Genomic DNA, 24,817 nt, shown 5'->3' with positions numbered 1-24,817 from the left:
ATTTCCTCATGTACATTGCATTACTGTAACAATGAAATGTTTCTTTGACAGTAAATATTTTTTTACCGTCTGAAGTCAATGATGTGCCAATTGCTGCACCACATAACAGCACAGATAAGTATGATGTAAGATTCATCACCAAATGTTACCCTTGTGAATAATGGTTAACCAAAACATCAAAAATTATATCTTGAAACAGGTATAAAAGTACTTTTTAGTGTTATTGCCAAAGCAATGGACTCATCTCCAGAACACCTGTGTTTCCTGTCTTTAGAATAAGAAATATGCACAATTCTATGCCAGGTAATTTTTAGACACTATTGCACTGGAACAGTAGTTTTAGATTTATTTGTAGTGTTAGGGATGTGTCCATCTTGAACATTTTGAGGCATTCTCATTATATTGTCTTAGCAAGACGCACACAATACACAGTTAAAAATGTATTTGTATTTTCTATATTTTACAAAAAAAGCTTCTGCAGATTATTTTTTGTCTGCTTTGTAAAATACACATTTCCCATGTGGGGGAGGTAGTTTTTTGTTTTATCCTTAGATTTGTTTACAAAACGTTACTCTGAAGCCATGTAAATGGTGTTTTGTTGACTGATGAAAGTTGTGTGAATGAAATAATGGAAAGGAATACTGTAGGTTCGACTAGAAGAGGGTAGAACATAGGTAGTGGTGATAAAGTCACAAGATAAATGGAAAAATTGTACAAGAGGAAATAGATTGTTGGAAGATGATAATGAGTAAGCTGTGTTAACAGAAAATAACTCTTGAGAACACCATTAAAAAGGGGGAAGAAAGACCATCAAAAAGGGGGAAGTCAATGTTTCTGTCAATAGAATATATACTGTATATACCTGCATATCATGCGACTTTTGAAGACCTAATTTTGGAGTTAATTTTAAGGGGGTCACATCATACCCGAGATTAGATTATGCAATAATCACATATTAGTATTGTATGATAAAATACAAACATAATGAATATGCGTCTTTTCCATGGATGTTTTAAAAAGTTATGCTTTACTTCACTGAATCTAATAATATTTTATGTATTTTCATATTACTATTTGTATTATAAGATACAAACATAGCAATCAATGTTTTGGTTTGGAAATCAGCTGAAGGCGATTGCGAGGTAAGTTTGTTTTGCTGTATTGAACTCAAATCAGAGTGACTTTCTTGCTTCTAGTTAGTGCAAGTGAATTTCAATATATTCTATTTATATGGGACAAAGTTATTTTACATTAAATGAAGTGTTTTCAAGTTGAAATATCACTTAAGTACGTATCATTTGTGAACAAAATTTAGTTTTTTTTTTTTTTTTTGTTAGTAGATGGCGCTGAGGGCATGTTTACTGTGTAAACAAAAATCAACAGATTCCGTTCGATATTTTTCACTTGACCTCATCAGAATACTACGAGTTTTATGTATTTATCTTGTATTAGAGTGAGAACCGTGAAATGTGTTCTTTCATGCCCAATAGTTTTGATTAAACCACGTTTCTCAAATTTAGTTTACGGTCAAGTTTGATGGTACTATACCAAAGTTTGAGAGTTTCGTCCATGTTGCCGATGCACGATAATAGTCGTTAGCAGATCAACATTCATTCCTCAGCTTCAGCTAAAACTTACAAATTAAATTTAGCAGTATATGCCCTTGCCGATCTGTTCTCCATAGCGAGTAAGGATATAGTAATGTAAGAATATATCAGTCCTATTCTCCTTACTGTCACTTGTAACATACTACGGTAATTTTTTACTATTGTACGATGGTTGAAATCCAAGCAAAATCGCTGTTATCATCGGATTAGGTTGTTCATAGCAAATCAGCTGTTTCTGGCTGTTTGTGTTTACACAACAAGTATAACTTTACTAACAATACTTTTAGCATTTCTTTTATTTTTTTAAACTTAACTAAAAGATGGGATAGATAAAGAGATGGAGGAAAAAGGGTTAGCCTAACTAAAAAATGGAATAGATAGAGGAGGAAAAGTGGCTAGCCTGTTGTTATTTGGTCTCGTAAATTAATTCGCACGAGAGGTGAGATACATGATAAAATCAAATTTTGGGGTGAAAATTTGGGGGTCGCATGATATGTGAGATCGCGTGTTACACGAGCATATATATGGTAAATAATCACAACTAAAAATCAGTATAATGATAGGAGTTAGAGCTAAGCCAAGAAATCAATATATCACAGGGATAACCCAAAATTCTCTCAAATTCCACAGACATATGTATCCATAAGGAAAATTGGAGGTGGTCATTGGAGGTTGTCATCAGTAGATCATGTCTCAATTTATTGATTTATGAAAAATTAGGTAACAAAGCCAAGTACTACATGGGTAGGTATTTTCAACCATTTAGCACTTAGGAGGCCAGTCATAAGAGGAAGCAAGGAGTAGTTATAGTAGTTGGACAGCAAAATATAGGGATTAAAAACACACATGCTATGAAGTTCAGGGATCTAAAGTGAAACTTGGAAAGAACCGGAAAGAACCCCACTTTCGTACTAAGAGGTTGGACACCAACATGGAAGAAAGGAAGAAGAATACAGGTAAATTAAAAAGTGGGAAGAACCCATAATGCATCATATAGGGACACACAATGCCTTGCAAAAACCATGCCGTCAATCTAAATTAATGTACATTATAACAGGTTTCAAATGCTTATATGATAAAAGAAACTGAGAATAGGACAACGGTTTGTTGAGTTTTGGATTTTTTTTCTTCTTTTTATGAAGAAATGGTAGCACATATATTGTACTGTGGATGGGCAAGGTTCACAAAATGTAGTTGTTAGCTTGGCAACAAATTCCTAAAGAAATCATTTAGCAACTAATTCTGTATGGATTCTATGATCTAAAGCTTCAAAATACCTTAAAGTGCAGGGTACAGATAACCTGTTTAGCTCCAATGTACAATTTTACCATTGAATGCATTTCATAGCTTACTTTTAAACTTGGTAGGCCTTTTATTTACTTTGATTACCTGGTTCTTGCCTACTATTACACCAAGAGCAAGTAATAAAATTTACAAAGAAAAATAACACTATCCATTATGGGTAGATAAAAATATTGTATAAAAATTATGTAATATTTTATCTTTTTCATTCAACTCAATTTCTTATATAAATCCCCTCATTCATGGTCTTTGAATGTTCAAGATACTGAAGTGTTTTGTCTAAATGACAGATCTCTACATGCATCCCTGGACCCATAAGTTCACAAGTTTGAATCTACCACCTCAACTGTACAAGGAATTTCACTGAGTTATAGACCTTACTAGAAACTCTAAGAGAGAGAGTATTAAGCTTGCTGACCCATCTCAAAATCCAGATGAAAGATTGTCTTCACTGTGAGATCAAGCGAGCAGTGTTTTTTCAAGTGACTTGTTGATGTTCTTCAAAACTAGCCAGAGACCTTAGTTTGGATGACTGGAGAGGTACTTCCATTATGAGATACTGGTATAACCTCTGGAGCTCCGCTACTCTCCCCACATTTAATCCACAAGTTCAAAGACCTGTAGCCCCTGATAACTAAGACTGACAACTTCTAAGCCCTTATGAATGGAAGAAAATTGGCTATCAAGGGAACAGAGGCATTAACTTGGTTTACACCCCTACCACCACACTAACTGTAAAACTGAATCAACTTTCCTAAGCAAGAGGTTGAGAGTTGAAAGTCTACAAAATCTTGCAACTTAGTGAAAATAAAGAGGCCTCTCACACTGTGCAAGCCTACATAGGTTGTCTATTAGTAAAAAAAAAAAAAAAAAAAAAAAAGGAGCCACCAAGTCACTGTCAAATTCTGGAGGACTTTAATTTGTACAACTTCCCTGATCAGCATAAACAGAGGGAAGGCATATACTTTGAGGTTGTCTGGAAAAATATCAGCATCCAAATCAAACAGCTTTATTAAAAGTCAACATTTTCTGATTTTGTTCCTCATCTGACCTAATATGTACTATTATGCTTTTTACCAGTTGAGAGAAGCTTGGAGCCCCAAGTTGGCTTTCTATGCCTAAAAGTTGATGTGATGAACTTTTTCCTGCCGAGACCAAATTCCCATAGCTTGATGGTTCAGTAGATTTGTTTTCATCCTGCTACAATGGTAGGCCTTTCCAAATCTCACCTTAGGCCTATGACTAGATACTGCCCTACATCAGGCATACTACAGCTTCCACAGCATCAATACCTATCCAAAAGAGCATAGCCCTCATTACTTGTTTTAGGTCTGACTTCTTCAGCTAAAGTGCAGGCTCCAATCATGACTGCACTAGATAAGATGGTGGATGTATTGACACTTTTCAGTTGGTAAAGATGCCATGAAGAGCCAGTTATCTAGTTATTTCCTCTTTCTTACATCATCACGTGCCCGTGTCCACAAGAGCTAGGGTTCTGGTGGAAATTTGTGGTGCAGAGGCCAGACAGGTCAGAGACTCAAGAACTGATAAGCCTTTCCTGTCCAAACACATCAAAGAATGCTCTGAAGTCTGATGAATAACCTCTTAAAAATGAATCATTAACTTATTTTGGGGATACATTTGCCAACATCTGAACTTTTAACAGTCCTAAAAAATGGGCTGTGGAAAGGCAGTGCCTATAACCACATTAGTTATAAGCTGAGCTGAAGACACAGAAGTTCAGGGCATGTACCCAGTCATCCTTTCACAATATAATACAGAGGGATAGCCCCTACCAGCCACAGATAAAGGAGATCCTGGAGGTGATTCCCCCTTCAGTTTGAGAGGTCAAAACTGAAAACTTGGAGGCAGAAGAATTGTATACATCTTTAGCAGTAGTCCTGCTTTGTTCCATTTTGTAAGATCTGCTTAGTTAATGCACCCACTGTGAAGAAGCCCAATTACAGTATAAGAGTTGGAAAGGGCATGAAAGTGCACGTCTACAAAACCTGTTATGCAGTCGAGGGTCTATGTCCTGATTAGAAATTTATACATGGCACGGTTTACCTGGAATTCCCTTACAATGCTGCTTTGGTATTTTAAATATATACATTGTGATATTATTTATAAATATAATGTAAATGTTAAACGCTGTGGGTTAAAAACAAGTGCTCATAATGTCTCATCAAGGAAACACCGTATATTTAGAATACAAAAATGAAAAACAAATTTACTCTTGGTACACTTTATCTAGAAGCTAATCCTAGATAAACACAAAGCCTGAAAGTTACAAAACTGGAAGACCTAGTTCCAGAAAATCAATCAAGTAGCAAACCTCTCATTACCTAACTAACTTAGCTACAAAAATCTAAATTACCATTACAAAAAACATCAAAATGCCTGAAAAAAAAGGACTACTAGTGCCAATTTAAGTGAAGTAAGGAAGTTCTCTAAATATGGAAAAGATAAATACTAAAAAAAAAAATACAATCTTATGGTAAGATGCACAGATGATCTATCTCTTGAGGGTTATTGAGTCTATCACCTACTGGCTCAGGAATGTAAATGGATGAAAAAAAATACACATGATAATTATTCACTTACTGCATTATTTCCTGCAAGGCTGACATGTATGGTGTATCTCAGGCTTCTGGTTTATCATCATCAGCTAGGATTGCATCCTTGTCATTTATACATAAAGACTAAGCAGATTACAACAATGCTGACAAAAAAGTGAGGCTGTTGTTGCTATGAACCTAAGTATCCTGTGAACCTAAGGCCTGTCCACACGACCGGGCCTGATCGGCGTGCTCCAGGGTTGACGGGCAAATTCTGGCGGACTTATCCGTGAGTGTTGTCCACACGGGTGAGGCGATGGAGAGGTGGGCGTGCTCGACGATGCCAGTAGCGTGTTCAGTGCGGTACGATAAACATGGTGCCTACCGCAAAGAAGAGGATAGTGTAGCATGATAATTGCTTTGTGTGTGATAAAAAAGAAGAGAATATGGTGCAAAGAATGGCTCAGTAAAAGAAATGTATATGGTTAATGTACGTCTGCCAGGGTCGAAGCTCAAGCCATCGGGCACCACCATGGTGATTTTGCTACAAGACCCATCGGGCAATTTGACGGTTTGCCCGTCAAGTGTGCCCGTTAGAGGGGAAGTCCGCCGATCAGGCCCGATCGTGTGGACAGGCCTTATGTATCCAAGAGGAGCATGTGCTGCACTGCTATTGCTCTTTTACTGATGGGTAGACAAAAATGTATATGGCATTCAAAAGACCATGGAAGTGGGCTACATGTAACATGATGTCTTGTGGGGAAACATATTTACTTTGGTCCAAATAAATATGGATGCTAAGTATCTACAAATTTGGTCTTATTGTGTATGAATGAATGAATCCAGATTACTGGTGTATGTGACGTTTTGCTACACCTATGTATAAATATGTCAACGAGACAAACAATTCAGGTCTGTGGGAAAATTAAATGACTTCAAAATTATACACCTTTCAGTAATTTAGTCTAATTAAATAGTGGTTTTCTTGAGCTACTTAAACTGATAATAAGAACTATAATACAGTATTTATAATGCTATAATGTACTGTACAGTACTACTATACAGTAAATTCTGTAGTACTATACTGCATAAATATAATTTTACTTATTGTGCCATTGCGGGATTACGGCGCCTTTGATTGGTCTAGAGTTTCGAAAAGTGTGCAGTGGCCGTAGGCTTTAAAATCGCTTAGCGCCGAAAATCACTTAGCGCCGGCGGCCAGGAACGGAACCCCTGCCGCTAACCGAGGGCCGCCTATACATTACTTGATAACATTTACATCCAACTGTCTTACTTAAATTCTATCACCAACATTCTTTTATTTATTACCATCTAAGTTTATGTATGTTTCTTAAATTAGCTTCAGGTGTGGTAAAAAAAAAAAAAAAAAATCACATTAGTATTAATTTTCACCATGTACTCTCTGCAACTGCTTTTACTTCACGATGGATTGTACATATATACCCAAGAGATCCCTCTAAATTCTGTTAAAAGTACCTTACTGGGTTGTAGCTGATGGGCCTTATAATTAGTTACATAGAAATGCAATGGTATGCTAATTTATGAAAGAGTTTAATACTTAAAAATAGTAATATGAACACCCATGCATTCCAGAACTATAATTCTTTTCATAAGGTGCTAAAATTGCAATTTTTTATTAAAACACAATGCCAACTTTAGTAACAAAATTTAAATATTTCTCATTTATGTCAAATTGGGTCCATATGCTTCAGTAATATCACTGATAACTAATAGCCGCCATACCCAGCGTTGCTCGGGATAAAAACGGGGCAGATTATGCAATCACTTTCAGAATAAGTACGTAATCACCTGGCATCCTGTCAAGCCAAAGTTGTAAAAAACCCGAAGAGTTTGCTGTCAACTCCGAAAGTTGTAAAAAGTGAGGGCGTATGAAAAAAAAGAGGGGTTAATACCCCCTTTGAAACAACCATCAAATTTCAGATTTTGACTAACACCTTCCTGGGGGAAAGGGAGTCTATGGTGAAAATTTGGTATCCCTAGCTTTCATAGTCTGGGTGTGCATAACGAATACAGAAATTACCTTTTATATCTATGGATAGTGAATGGTATTTGAAAAGATGAAAACAGGTAATAATATGCTAAACAAAAATTTAGATGCTTTTACCTTTGGGCTTCCACAGTTGCATTTTGCAAACCAATTTTTTTTCCCATCAAACAAAACTGAGAAGACTAGCTAGCCATGACATACAAGGGGCAACAGATTACTGATAGCGAAGCAACCACATAACCTCCTGTAATGCAAGCAATGGCTAGTAAGAACTCTACACACAAAACAGATCCCTCATGGCATATTGCAAAACATGGTAAAATTAATAATAAAATGATATTTTATGACACATTTTATAAACATGAGAAATAATGGTCAGCACAGATTTACACCAAACAGAAGCATCAAACTAGAACCCTAATGACAAATTATAGTTAAGGTATGCATAGACTGTATTCTTTTTTTTTTTTTTCACACAATAAATCACAAAATTATGAAATACAGTCATGAAATGAGGAATGAGAGAAATTTCTTAAATAAAAAAAAGGTTAGTTTTAGGGAGTATCACAACCATAATATTTGCAATGTATATAATGCCAAAGCCATGCAGTCAATCTGACGAAACACACACACACATATATTTAGTATATACATTAATGATCCATAATGAGATAAAACACAAAATATGATTAAAGAGCAGACAGCTCTAAACAAACGTGCCAACGCAATGTGGCTATCGAAAAGTATGACGTCACAGACGCCTTCAACGGGGTAGCAGGGTGTGACCTATGGGTCAGCTCCCCGTATTTAGGGGATTTTGATGAGGAAAAGGCTAATTGGAGGGGTTGCTGTGGTAGTGTTTAACACTCACCCCAGGTTTATACCGATACCTTTTTTTTTATAGGTGAGCGAGTCAGAGAGTTCTGACATGTCCAATTTAGCAGTTCTCTGGTATTATAGCAATATTTTACTAGAAATAACTCTAAAAAGACTTATTTCACAGAGCGACACAGCCGAGCCCAGAAATTAATATATATAATCACAGGAATAGTACATTTCTTAAATACTGAAATTAACAGATGTAAACAGTCCCTAGGAATTATACATTCCATGGTTGGCTTGATAAACACGAACAGTATAATGTTTAGTATAGTCATGTTGTTATATTGGTTGAATATTTGAAAGTGACAGTGACAACTACTTCTGTTGTATGAAAAAGTCATGAAGTCAAAAGATGCTTGTACCCACATAACTGCCCAATTGTAAGAACAACACAGTTGTGCACAGGTTGTAGCCTACTAAGACATAAGAATGTAAAGGTATTGTGACAAGAAAGACAAAAAGCACTAGATATGAGCATTTTAGAAACTATGTAAAGACATATGATACATTACAAATTAGTCAACAAGAAATGAGAGAAAAATATAAAAGCCTCAAATATCACAGACGAATGACAGACATACCGACTTCCATAATTAGACATATTGACAATTTAAGATACAGAGAAAGGTCAACCATTATTTAAATATAAAAAGGAGGAATAAGAAATTTAATCTGATGCTCTGGAGAGAGAGAGAGAGAGAGAGAGAGAGAGAGAGAGAGAGAGAGAGAGAGAGAGAGAGAGAGATAGATGAGAGCAGCGAGAGAGCGAGAGAGGGGGGGGGGGGGGAGAGAGGAGAGAGAGAGAGAGAGAGGAGAGAGGAAAGAGAGAGAGAGAAGAGAGAGAGGGGGGGGGGGGGGGGGGGGGCTCCATGTAAGGAGATGAATGCCTTTTTCCAAACTCTGGAATCTCATGCCCCGAATTTATTCTAAACATGCTTTTAATTATTTAAATATTACTACTTAAGTTCTGGGAAGGTCTGTACTACTGCCATATATTTTCTAGAAATTCCATATATGTACTATTTGCTAGTAAATACATGGATTTCTATGTACTGTATTCCTAATTTACTCTTGCCTTAACTTTGGGTAAATCCAAATTTTCTCTTTGGTACCATTTTTTTTTCTTTTATCATTTTTAGGAACTACAGTATTGTAAAGTTGCATGTTATCAGACAGTGTGTCATTACTAAGCTATCATTCTGAGAATGTCTAAACGAAATTAATTTGAATTTTATTTTTACCACATACTGATACATTCAATAATCAAAATTCAGTAAGAAAGTTTAAAAAAAAAATCTGACAGGCAGTCCATTATAAAATATATCAGGTTGTGTTCCTAAACAAGAGCATTGTTTTAGTCATCTGACATATTAGAACTGTTGCTCTGTCCAAGTTTGTAACATGTAGATATCATTGTGTAGCTGCCCTTGTGAAACAGAATATGCATGCCTAACTTGTAGTTTATTTTTTCCTGTTAGATAAATTAGTGTGTATATATGCGAAACACTAAGGACTACACATTCACTGTCTGTGTATACCTGCATCCTTTTCCATTAGAAATAATTATTGTGAATATATGTTCCTTTCATGAACCAAATATTCCTGTTGGAAAGATACCTTTTTCAATCTGTTTCACAATGTCAGTTGCATTCATTGGGCTTTGGGATAAAGCACAGAACTTTTAGTAGCCATTATACTAGTTATGATATAAATGTTGAACATATTTTGTAAACTACTCCATATTTATATAATACCTGATAAATGTTTCAGAACATGTCTGAGATGCTGTATATGAAAAAAAAAAAAAAGTTCTAGGAATTGCAGTATTGAGCCATATGGAAGAGTAGATGTGTAGGTTGGTAAACAGTCCTTATAACTTGAATGTCCATATGAAACTGTCCTTCAAAGTTTAAGTGCATTTCTTTATACTGTATTTGGAAAGAAAACTGTTAAACTTGATGCCCCACTAAACTCTTCTCAAACATCTACAACATGGAAGTCAGGGTCTTTTGTCGGGCAATGTTTATGGTTAATTTAAAAGTGAACTGGATGCACAAAATGACAAAATGTATGCAATTTTACATAACTTCCTGAAGCATTTCCTGGTCACTCTGTATGAGTGTTATAAATATGCAGCTTTAAGCCAAGTTTTGTAATAAATAACCTTGTATAATATACTTTCTGCTGCCAGTACCTCTCCTCAGTTAGGAAAGTGGTTTACTAACATGGTGAATCCAGTTCAAAATCATATACTACTGCACAAGTCATTAATAAAAGTAAAAAGCATTTAAAATCTATAGACTGATTACTTTGTAGACAATGTGGAAATAGTTTAGGCATTCTTCAAAAAATGGTAAATCAATATCATAGTGTGTGATGTATTATTTTAAGTAGCAAATTTATAATTTAAATACTTTAATGAATCTTGAATATTCACAAAAGCAACAACTACTATTACTTACCAATTTTTTTTTTTTTTACTTTTTCATTAGTACTGATTGCCGTTACTCTACCTCAACTACAAGGCAACTTTCCGGGTTTTATAGATGTTTTGGTTTTGTCTACATAGACTAGCTCTAACTAATTTACAGAGTACTTTTGTACATGAATACAATTATGATGTCACCAAGTCTGAATTTTGTGGCCAATAAAAATACTTCAAAACATTGAGTGTAAAGTATTTTTTTTTAATACAGTACAAACCAATTAATTACATGGCACAATTTGTGTGTCTTCACAAATCCTTGAACTCCACTTTTGGAGCCAAAAGATCATCATCTACTGGCTGGTTGACAACATCATGCATCTACAGACTAGGTTCCCAGTAGGTAAGAGTCTTAATTCTTATGTAGTCTAGAGGCAGGACCATGATTGCATGTTATGGGTTTGTAGTGAAACCCTGATTTTGTTTTAAACAAAAATTCAATTTGTTGCACTTGTTATTGTTGAAAATTAAGCCAGCAAAATGCCGGCATGGGCTCTTGCTCTCAGAGCAGCACTTAAGCAGTTTCACTTACAAACACATAAAAAACTTCACTTACTGACTAGAACAAAGGTTTCATCTGTGAGCTCCTAGACTTAAATAAATTTGCTCGTAAAAACAGAATCCAATGCTCTGAAAAACAGTCATAGCAGGAGAGTTGAAATCATATAGATTTCTAGTCCCTGACATTGAACATGCCATTTTTCTTTTTTGCCTAAAATAAATTTTGGAAATTTCATTGGCATATCCTAATCCCAGTGGAAGGCTATCTTTGCTAGATAGTACTCAGAACTCCTGTATATGACCCCCGAATGAAGTGTATAAATTACTCTTTCTTAAAATAGCAAATAAACAAAAGTATAAAAAATATTCAGTCACAAAGATTCCTCCCTTTGTTGGCAGATTATGGTAGACAAGTTTCTTCTCAAACATCATTGACTTTAAGGGAATGTTAATTGATCAAAAGTAAAACTGTGGCATGTTATAAAAGGTTCTCCGCTTCTGACGTCACATTTTCCCGCTTCTGACGTCACATCGAACAAAGTTTGTCGGGCAAAGTTCGACAGTGGACGGGGCTTAAGCTTACATCCAATACATCATATCAAAATCTTAGTACTACTACAACAGATGTAGCCCCCATCTATTTGTATGCAATCAGATACTATTGGATGCTTGGGCAGCTCAAACCATACATTACTTTGTAACCTGTTAAGTTTTCAGTTTGTTGGTACTATGTCAACTTTCAGAAAGACTTATTTAATATTAATATCAATGAACTTGAAAAACATAAAACAAAGTATTGATAAAATTAATTAACTGAACAAGTACAATAATCAATATGCTGTATGTACTAGGAGAATTGCAAACGTAAGAAGCAACAACCCCCTGATAAACATTTTTGTAAAAATATAAACTTAAATCCAGTAAATTTTAAAAGACAATATATATTGTACATAATGGAACATTTAAAAAAACAAAATTATGCTGTTTAACCTGCCTTGCCAGACGCTACACCGATCACAAAAAAAAAAAAAAACACACACACACACACACACACTCAAGAAACTTTAAGGACTTTACGTGAGAGGCCTTAGACGTTCCCTTCTATTCCTCCTCCCTAAAGAAGATGGGGAGGTGACAGAGGGACATAGTTTACCCTCCTTAATTAGTACTAGCTTTCTCCCTGACTAGGAGCAATAGTCCCTGGGAGGAAAACTGCTATTATAGACTCAACCACATTTAACTCTTAGTGGCCGAGGCAATAGCTGATGCAATCATAAGGATTGCAGCAACAGCAGACAATGTGTAGAATAATGTCTATGACCTTACATCCCATGATATTCCTTCTTAGAATGGGTATCATGGAAAGACTTTTGTAGACAAAGGAAAGTCGTAGGCCAAAAACATAACCATTACTTCTTTTACCTAATGTTTCCAGGCAGCCGTACCATCTCCCCTACAACTGCAATACTACTGAAATTGCAATGAAGACTTATAGAGCTATTAAGCTTCTTAGATGTCCAAGATTGTCACAAAGCCTAAAATACTTGAATGATGTGACATTTATACTACCATCTTGGTGGTAGAGCAGTTGTTGATAGCCTAAAAATCATAGTTGAGAGTAAAAATACAATCCTGTCTGTATCTCCTGTTAGCATTCCACCTATTCAATAATGGCTATGACTATACTTCACTTGGGGGATCTTGACATGCATGATATCCCGTGTATATTCATATATTACTAGTCACTCTCATCTATCACAGAGGTCCGACCTATTTCACATTAACATCAGATGCAGGACTCCTGTCATGTCCTTGAATAAAGTCTGTGATTGAAACTTTCACTGGATATGTCAACTGAGAAAGTGGCCAGCTGCAAACACCATCCTGTCACTACCTCTGGAATGAGACTGTCCATGTTTTCTGTTGGCTACAAGTGCCCAATTGTATTTCAGGTGTGCTTAGACTCAGAGTCCCTCATGTATGAAGTTCAAGGAAATCAGAGAGGGTAACTAGCCATAGGTACATGTATGTGGCTATGTTCACTCTAGCCAGTCATATGTTGAGAAAGAGTCAATGCTGTAATAAGTAATTTGTTCCTGTCATCGATTTCCACTGGGCTTAGGATCCTGGCAAGAAAAGGCTGTGTTCACTGAGGAACTTGAACAACTGATCCAGATACTCACTTCTAGATAACCTCGGAGAAATCTGATGCAACTGGTACTGGGCTCTTCACCATGAAATTCATCTCGGGTAACTATGGGCAACTTTGAAGTCCTGTGTTCCTGCAGAGGATCCTTAAAAAAGACAAATGGGTCGATTGTCATAGTAGGAAATGAGTCCTGTGCACCTGAAGAGGATCCAAAGAGCAAAGACTGACAAGACTTTGGTTCAAGATAAAAGACTGCATTGCAACTATCGACAAAAACAGCAACAGCACACTAACTGGGAACACACTCAGTAGGGGCACACCAGCATTAGAAATTCCAGACATATCAAGTAAACTTTATCTGGTCAGCAGCCAAAACAGCTGGTACAACTAGTCATGCAGAAGAGAGCAATTGCACCCCAAAGAGAACTGCATCACCAAGTTTGTTATCTGTCTTCATATACGTAAATGTATATGTTGAAAGCAAGCCGAATGTAACAAGTTATAAAATTTTGTCATGCTAAAGTATGTAAAATGTTCAAGAAACTTTTAGGAAGCAACTTTTAAAGTTAATAATGTTATTTAAATACTTTATAAAATCTATATAATACCTGTAATAAAGTATCCTCCCTCCAATGAACTCTCTTGAATGGAAGGAATGAAAAGGGAGCTGTGCTAATATTAAAATTCTCTACTGATAATGTCTGTACATATCAGAAATAACAATAACCTTTCATAAGAAATATAATACAGAATTATATCCAAAAATTCACAAAGGATTGATTAGTCAATAAAAAGACAAACCAACAAAATTAAGAGCCGATTGCTTGTAGTTTAAACACTGAAAAGCCTCCAAAGCACCACTGAAAGGATATTAGGGCAGAAAACAAACTTACTTGTTAAGAGCTGAATGACACCTTATCAACATATAATGCACAAATGAGATACCTGTAGTAATAGTGCAATGCAAACTGGCCTAACAGCACAGCGCTCAACTAGCACCTACTACCTTATTACAAACTCACACTTTCCTAGGTCTACTTAAGACTCGGAGGTCTGGGAAAACTAAGCCCTGATAATAATAATATAATAATAATAATAATAATAATAATAATAATAATAATAATAATAATACTGTAATAATAATAATAATAAATAATAATAATAATCTGTATCTGAATGGTATAAAATATCACTAAATGACAGAAGAATTTATAATTAATAAAATCCAAGCAACTGGACATGGTTGAACTAAGTACTACTTAACTTCAAAACACTATACTTACTTTGAATATAGAGGGAAATTTTCTAATTTCCTAATTTACCCCCCCAAAAAAAATGGCTAAGATATCCACAAAATCTCTGAAACACAATAAACTGTTTGTAACAGCAAAGTAGATACACAAAAAGTGAGGTTCTTGCCTATTTAGAACTACTGCCAGCCAGCCAATAGACAATCTTCTTGGCACTCTGTAATGTATTGTCTAGGATTTGGTAAGACCATGAATTGGTATATATAAATGATGGATTTGTAAGTCCTACAAGTTTATTATGATAGGGAGTGTAGAGTGTATACATAGATACATTATACCTGAAATTTTAAATTTACTGTGGAAACACTGTAAAAGGGGACATGCAAACTACATGAAATGTAGAAAGTTATAGCCTATCATCATATACTACAAACTCAGTTTTAAGATGATCAAGATCACATTACTCGAACATGCATGCGCTTCTTTTCTATGAGGTATTCTCTATCTATCATGAAACAATAGGTTTGTTCTGACATTTCTTTTTACCAACTACATAAGTCTAGTAGAGGCCATTTATTCTAATTTTAACAGCTAAAGTATGAATGAAGTTTTTGTCAAATTAGGATGACACATTTATGACCTTGACTTGAAGATAAAACAAAATTTTTTTACATTCTTTAATTTCATCATAACCAAGTGGGAGCCTGTAACTTTGACATGCAAGGATAAGGTCAGTAGTTTCTTGTTTCATAACTTTAGAACAGGCTCCAACTGTTGGAGAGGCAACATGAAAACAGCCACAATCCTAATGTTATACATACTTTTATTTATGCTGTCCCACATACATATGGCATTTCAACACTCTCTGAATTACTTCGACATTGATCCTTTACTTGTTTTGTCTCCGTGTTTTTTTTTATTCTATGTAACTTTCATCTTTGATTTCTTTTACAAAACTTCTAAATTTATATGAATCCCTACGACCAAAACTAAATTAATTTTTACAATGTGGTGAGTTCACAATGCTTAAAAGCCCTCAGAAAGTAAATTACTCAAATACGTCACTGTTGTAATTCATTAGTGTTAAGGGAAGCCTGTATGTAGTCTCTACCTCTGATAACAACAATTTATAAATGTTTGTGTGCTTGCATGAAAAATCTATGCATTTTTAACATTTTGTTAGAATTGTGTTTTTGGTTTAATTATGTGAACAACAGTAGTTTTTATAGAGAAATCTTCCCATACCTGAGTGTTCAAGAATTATTCCTTCTGGGTTGAAACCGTCATTAAATGCAGTACAGAATAGTGACTGAGCAAAGTATTATGTGATGTGATGGAATATATGCAGTGCAGCACACTAAGTGAGTAATGCAGTAAATAATGTGACAGAAAAAATGACCGAGGTGCACACAAAGACTTCTGGATCACAAACAGAATAAAAGTCATTAGAAAAACTTACTAATAATATGTTACTGTTTACTGTAAGAATATGTATGATTCATGTGGTGTTTAGTATAAACATTTCTTTCAGTATTTCTTTACTTCACTTATTGCTCAAAACACCACTATGTAGTAAGTTGTAAAAATGTATGAACTGCCTGGCATGATTAAGGATTTATTTCATATTTTAAATCTTATCAAAGTTTTTACTTTTTTCAACTGTAGTTACAACTCTAATGGAACCATCAGGAAGAGTCAGGGTAACAATAATAATTCTCATATTGTTCATTTATTTGTTCATTAGTTAGAAAATTGATTGAAGACAAATTTTGCTAATGGCTGAGCCTCGGTTCCTTCTCACAATTAGGGGAGTACAAAGAAAGCCTTTCTCATACACACCGATGTAGCTTTCTACCTCTGAATGCAGTAATCAAGTGATTATGTGTTATTTAGATATATTTAGAGTGAAATAAATGCAAAATTAATGCAACCTCTTTCCAACAAGAAACTTTTGTATGAAGTTTGTATTAACAATATCAATGGCAATGTTTCCTTCTTTCATTACAGCAATTACTTAATAAAATAATTAAACTTGTGCATTATTTAAAACAATGTTAATGTTTCTTGACATGCACACTTGTATTTTACATAGTATCTGCTTTGGCCATAAAAAGTGGACTACGTATTCCAAATTTCCAGTAACTTTCAATGGAGTTTCAACATTGCTTACCAAGTAACAGTCAGCTACTCAGGAAATAAAAAGAACCCATTGCTTCACTCATTGCTAATATTTCATATCACTTCACTTGCATCCAGCCAGTGGGGTTGGAGGAACATCCATTTCAAGTGTGGTTTTAAATGTTAGGAAACAACCCAGTAATTCACAACTTCAAAGAAATTTCTAAGAAAAATGCAAAACCCTAATACAGATACTTCTTGGTTTATGGAAGAGATATGTTCATAAAGTGATCAATTATCATAAAAACATTGTATAAACATTAATTGCCACAAGAAAACATGTTCCTGGAACATGAGACACTTCTTTTTTACAAAATATGTAGTACAGTACTTTATTATACAGTGCAGTTTAGGAAACACCAAGCTATATTTCTCTTACTGTATCTCTTCCTCTTCCATCCTTGGTGCTGGCTCCAACACAGACTACACCTCATTCTGAGTGTGGTTCTGTCCATCAACTGCGCATGTCGCTCTGAGTTTGGTTCCAAATCTGTCATCTCCACATCATGTCCTGAGTTTGATCCACATCAGTTTGTACACCTTCCGAGTCTGTTTTCTGCATGTTTTCTTTGACAGAATAATGTTATAGGTGTATGGATTTTTTTTCTTTTTCTTTAATATGAACTGGTAACAAGCCACGTTACACTGCACAGGAAAAAGTTGAATTTCCCTCAACATCTGCCATTACTCCAAATGATGCTCTCACAAGATTCACAGCATCCCTTGTCAATCCTATCAAAGACTTCTAGCTTTTGCTCCAGGCTTCAAGTCTTCCTAGACTTGTTGCACTATCATTACCTGATGTTGAAGGGTACTTGGGAGCCACGGTACACTCGAGGACAATTAAGACTGCAGTGAGGTAGTACGTATGGTATGGGAGAGATGTTGACCACTCTAAGAGGGTAGTAAATGTGAAAGAGCGAGGTGGGATGTTTGGTAAACTAGATGTGCATGCAATTTGAGTGGGTATCCATCATGTTACTGTAAACAGGTCATGTAAACTAAAATTCTGACTGCAGTTTTGACTCAGAGGTTTTCTGACTGCAGTTTTGACTCAGAGGTTTTCTAAATTCATGCAATTTTGATGCACATAAATCGAAAAATGCCTGTACTTTGGATCTGCAGAATAGTATAAGCAAGAGAAAAGTAACCGAGATGAGGAAAGTAATCAACTTTATAATAAAATCATTGTAATGCTAAAAGAACAATCTTACTTGTTTAACCTTCATAAAATTGTTTTTAAAGTCATTTTCAGTTTAGCTGTGGCTGAGTTTTTAAGGAGTTGGTTGTATTTCATTTATTAATGTCCCTGTCTCTAAAAGAATGCAGAGGTATACACCAGGCACTATAAGAACCAGAGAAAATCTGCAAATGACAATGTCTGCAAAGAACATGGTTTACCAAGAAGAAACCTTAGCTTTTGTTTATTTAGTGGTGCACCTTCAGCCATACAGACCAGGCACTGTAACCTTCAGTGTCATAAAAGCATAATTTTACAAGTGAAAAAAAAAAATTAAAAACTATTCACTCACAAATTCATTCATGTTACAAAAAGACTTTAAAATACTTTATTTGTTCACTTGCCAAAAATCTTGAAAAAATGTGTATTTAAATAAACTTAATCTGCAGTCCAGCCACTGAGAACTACCGTTAAAAAATAAGTGACCTTTAAAATATATTTTATTTATTAATTCACTTAAATGCCAGAAAAGTATATACCAAAATTCTATGAAAATTAGGCTGTCAAGCCAAGCACTGTGGAACTTCCAGCCATTCAGCATCTAAAGAGTAAAAAGAGGAAGTTATTGGGGCTGGATAACTAGAGAGATCCAGAAAATAAAGGAGATGAAGTAGTACAAGTATCTAAAGGTGGAATTAACAGAAAACCCCACAGTTATAGTACTAAGAAATAATAGTTAAGAGAGGATGGACAGCAAAACTGAAGGTAGCAGGAAAGGGGTAAAGTATAAAAGGATAAAAAGTGGATGTGGCTGGGGATGATGGGACACTGCAACCACCATTTAGTAATGCTTATGGTGCACCATATGAAGTACTCTGACAGCACTACCCTCCTACACGGATGTTTGGATAGTAGCCATATGTTAACAATAAATGTTGTTGATACAGGTTTTAGAAGCAAGTTACCCCAGCTTTGGGATGGAATTGTCAACTGCAGACCATGATTTAACTATACACTCAGGAGTTACTTCAATTGTACCAAAGATACTTTGGATTTTACTGACAGCTTTAAGAACTAACCATGATGGTTAATGCAGAATGTATTTGGAGTTTTAACAACATTTTCAAGTTTGACAGATCAAAAATGTCCAAACAATTCTGGTAGACAGGAGTAGTATTAACTGTCTTCGAGTTAATCTCTTACTAGCCTTTGCATTTATTTTTTTTCTAAAATGTTTGTTAGTTGAAAGTCAATTAACTGATAACCTAACCCTGTTATTAGATCACATTCACTTTCCTTATGATTCAGCCAGTCTTGTTTGCTTGCATGGTGTTTTTACGTTGCATGGAACCAGTGGTTATTCAGCAACGGGACCAACGGCTTTACGTGACTTCCGAACCACGTTAAGTGTGAACTTCTATCACCAGAAATACACTTCTCTCACACCTCAATGGAATGCCCGGGTTCAGCCAGTCAGTTGCCTTAATGCCCTCCTTTATTACAGTCGCATTCACTCACCCATGATTTAAGACAATTAGTTGCCTTACCTTTCTCCTGTATGAGAATCATGGTATCTTCATAAGAGAGCTTGGGAATATTTTGTTCTGAGCTGAAGCTGTATACAATGTAATCCAGAATAACTCTTCCAGATTCATCAGTAACCTGGCATGTAGAAGACAGAGCAACTTGGACTTATTGGTCTATGTTGCACAATGTGAATCACTGCCTGGTATGCTGTACAAATTTTATTGTATATTGTATGTTCATGATGTTTCAGGGTATATGTATAATTATTAGACAATTTTAAGCATGTACAAGTTTGTACCTTATGCATAATCCAAGGAGGAAGTATTTTTGTTATTGGAAGAAAGAAGTTTCATCCTTAAAGTCAGATAAGGGTCATTTTCTGTGTACAAAAATACTTGAAATCACTAAAATAACCATCCACAGATGGATTACCCAGAATCAGTTAACATTACTGAGACCTGGTATGGTTTCATGAACTATGTAAAGCATGATAGGAAAAGACTGAGGAAGGCTTGAATTTAAAGACAAGTATTTCCAAAGCAAACTGGGGATTTGTCATGATCCCTAAAGCCTGCTGCTATGAAGCACATATCCCAAAATACAAAGCAAGTCCGTCGACACAGGGGAAGAACACTTCTCCTTCCTTACACACCCTCTTGGCAGGAGACGAGGGAGGAGATGCATCACACTTGCTCACAGCCCTCTCAGCAGAGAAGGCAGCAAACCTGTCCTCTAAAACAGAGTCCAATCTCTTGAGAACCACCTGACATTAAGCCTCGGACAGATACGCAAGAGAGGACGCAGACGCCATAGTTGGAAGAGGATACGTCACGGATGGCAGCAATGATGTTATGGGAGCAAACGATGATGACACAGGAGCGAGAGGTAGCACAACAGCAGTCCCAAACGACAACACCAACATAGCTGGGAGTGACGTCACCGATGGAGCTGGGAGTGATTTCATGACTTCCCCTGACCCGAGCTAGCGGCTAACATGATACCCAGGCGGTGCAATATAAGATGTCTGACCACAAGCACCAATCTAGAGGAGGACGAGGAGGAGGAGGAGCCGCTCAATGAAATGTATCAACAACCGCTCCAAGAAGGGAGAACCCCGTAGACAAGCAATACCCAGAGCGCTGCCATTTTGGACACCTCCAACTCTGGAACAAAAGAAACAGATGAAACAGCCTCCTCCCTCCCAGGAAGCAAATTAATACCTGAGGAAGAGGGGACAACATTACTCATCAAATAAGCCTGAGGACCTCCTGATACTTCCAATGATGAATCAATGGAAGAAAAGGAAGGAGAAACAGATACACAAACGCTAGTATCATGGGGTGTGACTGAGGGAGAAGACGAAGCATCTAGGCAAGGAGAAGAAAACCCTTCTCAAGAGGGAAGAGTTGAAACTCTGCGATGCTCCCTCTTACTATATAATAACTTCCACTGCGATCTAGGCTACGCACAACATTCCAGGCAGGGATTCATCACTGTACAGAAATTAGAACGGCACCTACTGCAAGTCGAATGGGGGTCCATAGCAGACGAAGCCAGGAAACAAAAACAAGGGAAACCTTGAACAATCGGGCACATACGCTGATGAGGCCGTGAAGATTCAGGGGAAGCCATACTAACATGCACACACACACACAGCAATTGTGTCACTCCCCAAGGCAGTTAAGAAAAAGACTAACGTGATGGCGTGGGTTGTGCGGTCTTTGACCAGCTTTCACCCAATATGCACCCGCCTTGCCAGATTTCACAGATTCCTTGCTTTACAATCACAGATTGTTTAGCCGGTTCCAGCTAGGCACTTGAAAGTTATCCTATTGTTAAGACCAAAGGTTTGTTTCGCGTATGAACAAATAAAAAGTAAGTCTGTCATTGGGGACAACAAACTAATAACTTTCTGGCATATACCTTGCTGTATGTTCTCATTTTTATGCACTGATCCTGTTCTAAAGATGAACAACAGTTACACAGTTTTGCATATTTACATAGGTGGCTAAATTCAAAATACATGTAACATGGTAAAGGTTTAGGTTTAACCTGCCAGACCAAAAGTCTTTAATTTTCAATGTTTATGTTGAAAGGTACATCTGTCGGTTACTTTTCTTCTCTATATATAGCAAAAGCAACTGGCTACATTTCTTCAGGCACTGCAGACTTTGTTATGATGGAAACCACAACATTCGTATAGTTTGTCATTTCATGAAAACATGGCAAATTCTTAATCAATTTGCATTTTTCATAGCTTCCAAACCTGAGGTCTTAACAATAGGATTAAATCTTCTATCACCAACTGAAAACAGGTTAAAAACAATCAAAGATTGTAAAGCAATGAACCTGTGGTATCTAGCTACCCATATGTATACGAGGTGGAATCTGGTCACTGACCAAGCTTGGGACCTCAGGATGTATGTTTTTTTTCCAAACCCAGTACACAAGAGGGGCGGCTAGAGGAGGGGAGTATAACGTTAAGACCTCAGGTTTGTAAGCTAAGAAAAATGCTATCTATTAAAAATTTGTCATTTGTTCATATGCGGAACAAACCTTCAGTCTTAACAATGGGCTAGACTTATACTTGGAGGGAGGTAGAAGTACCCTGAACCAGCTATGCATAAAGGCTTTTCATTCAACGTACAAAGAGCACCTTCAGGCAGCTATTATCAACTGTTAGTCTAGTGACAGCCGTATATTCCTTTGGTCCCATACGATAATATGTACTTTTGTTGCTTTTTTTGCAAACCTCTTGACTTTTTTTCCGATATTCCATTTCATTTACCTACAGTCCTATTATATCATCTGTTCAGATGCTGAGGTTATTGAGACCTCAAGCAGTGAGGCATTCAAACAACCTTCACAGCTTGTATTACCCATTTCAGACAAACATTCCAAATATTATTTAACCATCATAGCTGGCCTTATTCTTTGATTAGTATCAAAGATAGAAAGCATTCCATTTGCAATAACTTCTTCAAGTTTAAAAGAACAAATCAAGGTTTTCCTTAGATAGATTGACCTGTAAGCATAATAGTACTGACCTCTGACCCCTTAACGGTTTAAGCAAGTTGTTAGATCACTCCTTAAATAAAATTCTTTTAAGAGAACATCACCCTTTTCTTCTTAATCTCCTTCTGTCAGGCAATAAATAAATTCCTCAACTTAATTCTCAGTTTTCCTGCTAGATATACTAGTATACTGCCAGTATCAGAACCATTTCGATTCTTTTTCATACCTTGCATGAAAGATTGGCCCATAAAAATGTTTAGCTTATCAAAGAACATCTGAAAGTGATTGTTCTGAGATCATATATCCTTCTCAATGTGTGCCCTCATTAATCTACTGTTCAAGGAAACCCTCTAACTCTAGCTGCGGGAGGGTTTTCTTTTGATCCCCCAATACTGGATATAAAATTTTTACTGGGATGAGCAATGATGAGTCAAAGAGTAGCATTATTTGCTCCCTTTCATTAACTTACCTTTACACAGAACTGGGTTTAGTGCCTATCTTCATATGCTACCTCCTACTAAAGAGGGGTTGCCAAGTTTTTCATTCCAAACAAAATATGAGAGGGAATATTAAGCAATTACTACTAAGGCATCACCTTAATTGCTATGGTCATATCTTTTACCCAAAATACTGTATACAAAGTAAGTTGTACTCTTGTTATACCTTTAGCCACGAAAGTTACCTAACCAACTCCATGTCATGAGCATGTATTACATATTGTTAAACATGTTAACATGTTGACAGTGTATACATTCCTACCTTACAAAAGCAATAGCAATACCCTGTTTAAATCAAGCTTATGTCCCATCTGTCATTGCCTTATTCTGGTACAGTTTATACCTTGTACCTATGGTTCAACTTAGGACTTACCATTTGCTAGGTTGGGTTACTTATTCTCCAAGCTACAGTCCACAGAACATCTATTTGGAGTTACTGTTCCTAGCTTTTTGAAGGACATCCAAATATTTTATTTTTTCTCTCTATAAAGTATTTTTATGCCGAGATAACACAAAATTTACATGTTAAGGAACATAGTTGCTCACCTTATGAATTAATCCTGCATATAGATCACCAGATAAGATGACTTCCTCCCTCCATTAGTGGACTGATGAGGAGCCAAGTACTGTCTGCTCAAGGCTTTGCATTCTCTCTGCATTAATTCACTCTTTCTTGGCGACTGCTACTGGCATCCAACCCAACTGACAGCTCATGTCATTCTGAATGGCTCAGCTATCCTTCCAAACTGTGGCATATAAATATAATATGTAAAATACAGGGTTGTATGCTTTAACACCATGAAAATCACATTCAAAATTGAATGTTTGGTACATTATGAAAAACAGGCATTTATTATTTAGTGCATGAATTAATTGTATTCAATATGGTTATTTGATGTGTGGTGTGTATATGCATCTTAGTGTAACATCTAAAAGTAAAAGCCTAGAAATTTCTATTCATGTACAGTTCAGATTCCCAAGTACATGTAATACGTATATATTTTGTGTTAAAGTGAAATACAGGATTTACAAACTTTGAGTTTTTTACTTCAATACAGTACTGCATTTACACTTTTAATGGTCAGTTAAGAGTGAATTATGAACACTTTTAATGGCCAGTTAAGAGAGAATTATGAACTAAATTTACATCATAATCTTGCTTTCCGTGTACGTATGTAATAGTGCTGTAAATATGGTTGTATTTATTACTTTTGAGATTTCACTTTACCTACTGTAACCAATTGAATACAGAACTTTTCTCTGAATCATAAATCATCTACTGTATTATTATGAAAGTTGAACTCAAGAATGGGAACCATAGGTCTCAGCAGGCACCAAATTTGCTCTGTACCTGTATGAGACCCTTGGTTCTTTTTATTTTGCATTTAAAGATAAAACTGTCATGCGCTTTGTAGAAATATTAAACCAAGTTACCGGTGAAAGTTACAAATCCCAAGTGTTTGATGTTTCCCATGATGAAATAAAACATTTAGAATACAGTCTATAATCTGCCAGTTAGCTACCCACTAGATTTTAACTTGTACATAGTACCTACTTTGTACTGGACAATTTCGCTTTTTTTTTTTTTTTTTTTAGTTACTCCAAACTGTTTACCATGACCTCATACAAACTTAATCTATAAAATATAGCTTGTACA

The 24,817-nt window shown here is 35.9% G+C and overlaps 1 protein-coding gene and 1 long non-coding RNA gene across 4 annotated transcripts in view; one reads left to right on the top strand and one right to left on the bottom strand.

Moving 5' to 3' along the window:
- Nucleotides 1-23,712, top strand: part of LOC135211184 (zinc finger protein ubi-d4 B-like) — a 227,435-nt gene extending 203,723 nt beyond the window's left edge. The window contains exon 11 of the mRNA XM_064244399.1: nucleotides 10,871-23,712. Coding sequence (XP_064100469.1) covers nucleotides 10,871-10,876 — 6 coding nt within the window. The 3' untranslated portion in view covers nucleotides 10,877-23,712. The remainder of the gene's footprint in view (nucleotides 1-10,870) is intronic.
- LOC135211186 (uncharacterized) overlaps nucleotides 1-24,817 on the bottom strand; it is a 321,835-nt gene that overhangs the window by 40,323 nt on the left and 256,695 nt on the right. For all 3 annotated transcript variants that reach the window (XR_010313635.1, XR_010313636.1, XR_010313634.1), the window contains 3 exons: nucleotides 23,707-23,906; nucleotides 7,614-7,740; nucleotides 5,514-5,848 (listed from right to left, as the gene is read on the bottom strand). This is a non-coding gene — a long non-coding RNA (uncharacterized LOC135211186). The remainder of the gene's footprint in view (nucleotides 1-5,513; nucleotides 5,849-7,613; nucleotides 7,741-23,706; nucleotides 23,907-24,817) is intronic.

This window comes from Macrobrachium nipponense, chromosome 4 (genome assembly GCF_015104395.2).
Source record: "Macrobrachium nipponense isolate FS-2020 chromosome 4, ASM1510439v2, whole genome shotgun sequence".
In the NCBI taxonomy this organism is placed as follows: domain Eukaryota; kingdom Metazoa; phylum Arthropoda; class Malacostraca; order Decapoda; family Palaemonidae; genus Macrobrachium; species Macrobrachium nipponense.
The sequence above is the reverse complement of the archived record's forward strand: the minus strand, read 5'-3'. Positions and strand labels throughout refer to the sequence as shown.